At 30.4% G+C, this 5,462-nt stretch overlaps 1 protein-coding gene across 1 annotated transcript in view; it reads right to left on the bottom strand.

Annotated features, from left to right (window-relative positions):
- LOC112528543 (cytochrome P450 CYP72A219-like) overlaps window positions 1-5,462 on the bottom strand; it is a 9,556-nt gene that overhangs the window by 2,686 nt on the left and 1,408 nt on the right. The window contains exons 3-4 of the mRNA XM_025139567.1: window positions 5,184-5,329; window positions 4,791-5,098 (exon numbers count right to left, since the gene is read on the bottom strand). Coding sequence (XP_024995335.1) covers window positions 4,791-5,098; window positions 5,184-5,329 — 454 coding nt within the window. The remainder of the gene's footprint in view (window positions 1-4,790; window positions 5,099-5,183; window positions 5,330-5,462) is intronic.

Genomic DNA, 5,462 nt, shown 5'->3' with positions numbered 1-5,462 from the left:
ACATTAAAACTTTTATATATTATTTTGGTCCTCTGTCATTTTCAATCTCAAATCGACAAATGGATATTTTATATTTGAAAAGCATTTTATTATTTTAGCACAATATTTTATTTCGTATCGTCTTTTTCTACAAAAGTGACAATGAGAAGAGACGTAAATCAATGAATGTCCATTAAGATATAATTTTATAATATTTGTAATTATTGATTATATCAGATGTGAAGAAATTTACGAGGTTCTTGAACCCTAAAGATATAACAGATAAATTAAATAAACTTGATGATCGTGTAACCCGAAGGATGGCATGCAATAGCATACGACATGCAAGAAAGATCAAACCACTAATGACAAACTTCTTTCATTGTGTACGATGTTTGTAAGGAAGAACACAGATGTAGGCTAAATAAATCAACGAACAGTCTTGGTCCTATTGAAAATGTCAGTGAAAGTAAAGATCTTGTCTGCCGTCGACACCAGAATAAATAGAGGTTTTCGAAAAAACCTGCTAGACAAAATTGTTTCAAGTACCGACAGAATCGGAAGCGTCCCTTCTTTAGTTCACAATGTTCATGTCGATCTATTATGCGTCTCTACATCCAGCACTGGATAGACCTCATACAATAACTCCAAAAGCAATGTCTCCTGGCATAATATGGATTCCAAACATTCATGATTTTTTAATTGTTTTTTGGTTGAAAAACGATTTTACGATTTGGTTCCTACGGTTTTTAATGGGTAAATGACAAAAAATCGATAAAAAACGAAAATACCCCTCATTATCATTCGTCAGAAAGAGGGATCAAATTTATAGTTTACTCTAATATTTAACGTCATAAACCCAATCATGGTGCAAGAAATTTGTACGTAAAAATCGAACATGTTTGATAATTGTCAGTAGAAAATAATATTTAAATTTTAAATAAAGTTGTAAAAAAAGTAATCATGGTTAAACATAGACATCAATCAAACTCTAAAGTATTTTATCAGTAAAAATCAATCGTGTTCTCAAAATTAACCGCTTTGGCTTAATTTTGAAGGATTTATGGGTTTTTTTTCACAACTGAGTACTCAGATCAATTTATGTTCATCTAAACTAATTCTCCAAGACCTTAAAGATAACAGTCGGTCGAAAATTTAGTAACCATGAGAGAACTCAACTCTTTATCACTGAATAACAAACCCAAAGTCATACCAACAAACTATTTTAAGCAATAAATTACTGAAACCGCCTTTACCTAGACATAGCGGTGGAAGTAGGATTTTGACCGAACCTCCTAGGTACTTCATAGATCTGTCGTTGCCTATACACATCAGCTACCACGTTGGCCAATTGATGCCACATCATTATCTAATATGTTTGTTATTGTAGGTCATTTATAACTTCTTGAAAGAAAACGTGTAAAAAATAGAAATAAATGAATGGTTGTTCGGAGAGGGGATGAGATCACCCACCGCTTCCACGGCTCCGTCGTCATGGTCTTTTAAGAAGATTAAAGTGGAGTTTTCAAGCAATCGATACTTGGATCCAATTACAAGTTGGAGGTCTAGATTTACTCAAAGAAGAAATCGAGTAAAAGGAGATGCAATTAAGGTTTCATCTTCGAGAAGCTACATTGGATCTAGGGTTTTCAAAAAATTAAACTTGCTTTTGTTTTTTAAGAGGTGCTGAAATCTGAAATCTTATTTCACTTTTGATTTATAAAAAGGTAGTGTTGAAGTCTGAAATCTGAATTAATAAGATTATCAATAAGACTTTTGTTTTTTGTAAAATGATAAACGTCTGAATTTGTTTATTGTTTATTTACCCCTTAAAAAGTGATAGTGTTTAATTTATAGATAAATTTATACAAGTTCACATATTTATTCATCATCATTATGAAATTTATATCTAATTTATATAATTAGCATTTATTTAGATGAAAATATGTTGTATTTAACACATTTAAATCATATTAAAATACATTAATTGAGAGAGATGGGGATTGTTTTGGTAAGGATCTCTTTAAATAAATGATTGATTAACGTTAATCGATTAAGAAACACCGTTATTAAGGGTTTGAAGAACAATAAAAGACAAATAAAATGTGGGTTTTTCTCTTACCAAATGCAAAAAGAATAATACATAAGTGCCTATGAAAAAATGAAAAAAAAAACAAACAGTTTGAATGACCCTATTTCTTAACGAATCAGACATAAAAGACCAATAAAAGCTTTTTTTATATAAAAAAACAAACAACGCCTAAGGCTTTTGGTCCTGTATGCCTAAAATCAAATCCAAAAAATAGGGTAGCTCAATCGGCAAATAAAAACCGTATCTTGGGCTTCATAGGTGGTTCGTTCGAGTTTTATAGGCCGTTGATATTTATCTGGAGTCATTTAATGATATGACCTTAAACGAGTTCTTAATCAAATCCATGACCTTTGGTTATTAAAAAAATGAGTTTAAATTTATAAAAAATATCATAAATTCAATTAAAATCTAATTAAGTGATATGAGCTTTTTTTTATTTTTTTTATTTTGATTTATTAAATATTTTGTCTTTATATTTATGATGTTTTTAAAATAAAATGTTTTATTAGCTATAGATATATTGTAACACATTTAGATGCGACGTTTATTTTTAATTTGATCATATAAACTTAAATTCTATAAAGTATTTTTATATTTTCAAATGTCCTATCAAGTCAAATATATTGCAATACCACTACCATTGTTTATTATTAGGGATTGGTTAATTTTTTTGTGAAAATTCAAGTTCTGATATGGTTCGTCCCGAGATTGATTATGGAACCGGGACTGATTATATATATGGCCGAGTTACCCCAAAAGTTATTTGCTGACTTTAAATATCTATATTATATTATAAAACATTTGACAAAACTTTTAAAAACAATTTTTTATACATAAAAGTATTGTTTATTGATGCATATTACTTAAAATTTAAGACTACAAGTAGAATGTGCGTTAACACCTCTTATTAAAATTTCATGTTTGAATTCGTGTAACTAACTGCAGACAAACATCATTTTAAATATAAAAATCTAAAATATAATTAGGATAATCACCGAGTTCTAACAGAATACCTACTTATTATCTTAAAATTTTATTTTATTAGATAAAAAATAAATTAGTTCGTTATTAAACTTCAATTAAATTATAATAAAAAATTGAATTGAATAAATTATACAAAAATGAGAAATTTTTAATAGTTAATTTGCGGACATTTAATCCACCTTAAAGGTGTATTTGCTCGGCGAAAATCTTAGATCCGCCGCTAATTGTATTTCATATGTACAAGAGTTTACAAAGGATTTCTAAGAGTCCATTATCCTACGATGATATATACATGGGAAACATTGTAAAATTACTGCTACGAGACATGCATCATTGATTAACTACATTGATCGAGAGAAAAAATATAATTGTTACATTAAATAATAACAATAAAAATATAAAGTTCGTTGTATTTCGATCCATTTTATCCATGAGTTAAATATCGTTTATAATGCAAAACTTTTGATTATATATTTTTATTCATAATATTTCAAATGACTTTTAAAAATAATTATCAAGTGACTAGTAAAAACCGGTTGTTAATGGACGAACGGTTATAAAATATCATAATAAGAGATCATAAAGTAAAAATATTCAAAAAAATCTCATGAAAATCACTCGAAGTCTAAGAAACAGTAAGCACAACTAGGTCGTGAACAACCAACCAATCAGAATTGTCTCCCAGGAACTGTAACTGCCTCAAAAAGTCCCATTTTGTATTTAAGTTGCAGTACCACTCTGAAAGCAGAGATGCCCATATTAATAGCGGCATGGATTCAGTGGCTCTGCAGCCCCTGGTTCTTCAGGTAAAACATCAGGTTGAGGAGATTTTATTTTGTTTGGTACATAATAATGTGAACATGATCAAAACGGAATCATATGGTCATTATTGGATAAGTGATACCGAGGTTATTCGTAGAACCCAATTTTATTGAAAGTAAAAGATTCAAACTTCACCGAAAGTTAGGAGTCTATGTAAGTATATTTGAATAAAACACAACCACAACTCTATATAGATATAGTATTCTTGTTTGTATATCATTATAAATTATTGTCTCTATGCTTAATATAATTAGATATTTTAATATAAACCAGCAAAACAAGTATATAAGACAAAATGTTAATAGACATTTTGAACCTTCATACATTATTATTCCTTTTACATACTAACCATTGGTTTATAAGATGTCACAACCAACTTTATAACCAGAACAAAATGAACGATTTCGGACAAATGATATAAATACAAATACAAGAAAATTGTCATACCTTTCGTTTTGAATAACACGTTTGAACACAGTAAATTGTTCTATTTGCGTGTAAAAATGATGACTTTACAGGAGCAAATTGGATATTTTTAAACCGGATAGATGGTGAAATTCAATATAATGACGTCACAATGACCTTTACAAAATTACCATTTAGAGGATGTGATTAGTATCTCCAACCTAACTGCATCATCACATAATTTTGACTAGATTATTATATAGAAAATTTATGCTATAGATACATTAAACTGCAGATGATTCAACAACCACACAGATATGCTTAAATTGTTCGGTCACAACAAGCAGTATAGCATGTTGTTACTTCGTTAACAATAACATTATCAATTTTCTAGATTTTGCACAAAATTAAATGAGCTCCAAATTGAGGTTCAAGGGTGACGATGGTACGTGGAGCATGGGAATATGACGGAGAGAGTTCAAACGAGAAGTGTAGTAAAATCATAGACAGTGCCATTTTTGCTTCCAGCATCGCAAAATTTTGTCCAATACATATACGTGGACCCCCTCCAAAGGGGATGTACGAGGTTTGTCCTTTGGTTGCCTTCAACAGGCCTTGTGAAAATCTTTCGGGATTAAACTCCTTCGCATCGTCACCCCAGATTTCATGGTCATAATGTGAAAGCATCGTGTGCAGCTGGATGATTGTTTTGGCCGGTAAAATTAAGTTTCCTAATATTGTTTCTTTGTGAACCATCCGTAACAGTGTGACTATCGGAGGATATAACCTAAGAACCTCGAGGAATATCATGTTAATCTGCAAACCAATATATTAAAATATAAACAAACGGAAAATGAGTTCACAAATTTATTTCGGAAAATTTTAGAACGGGAAAACTTACGATTTTCAGTTGACTTAACCCGTTAATATCTGGTTTTCTCTTCCCAAAGACCTTTAAGACTTCGTCCCTGGCTTGTTCTTGCCAATTTTGGTATTGGCCTAACAAAATCATAGTCCAAACAAGCAAATTTGCAGTAGTCTCTTGCCCTGCAAAGTAGAAAAGCTTACACTCTTCAATGACATCATCAATACTAAGTCCAAATTTGGTGTTCCCGTGTTGCTCGATTTCTTTATAATTGGAGTCTAGTAGTATGCCGAGGAGGTCATCATTTCTACTTTC

Source organism: Cynara cardunculus (assembly GCF_001531365.2).
Source record: "Cynara cardunculus var. scolymus isolate 2C chromosome LG 15, CcrdV1, whole genome shotgun sequence".
NCBI lineage: Eukaryota > Viridiplantae > Streptophyta > Magnoliopsida > Asterales > Asteraceae > Cynara > Cynara cardunculus.
This window is presented reverse-complemented; position numbering and strand designations above follow the sequence as displayed.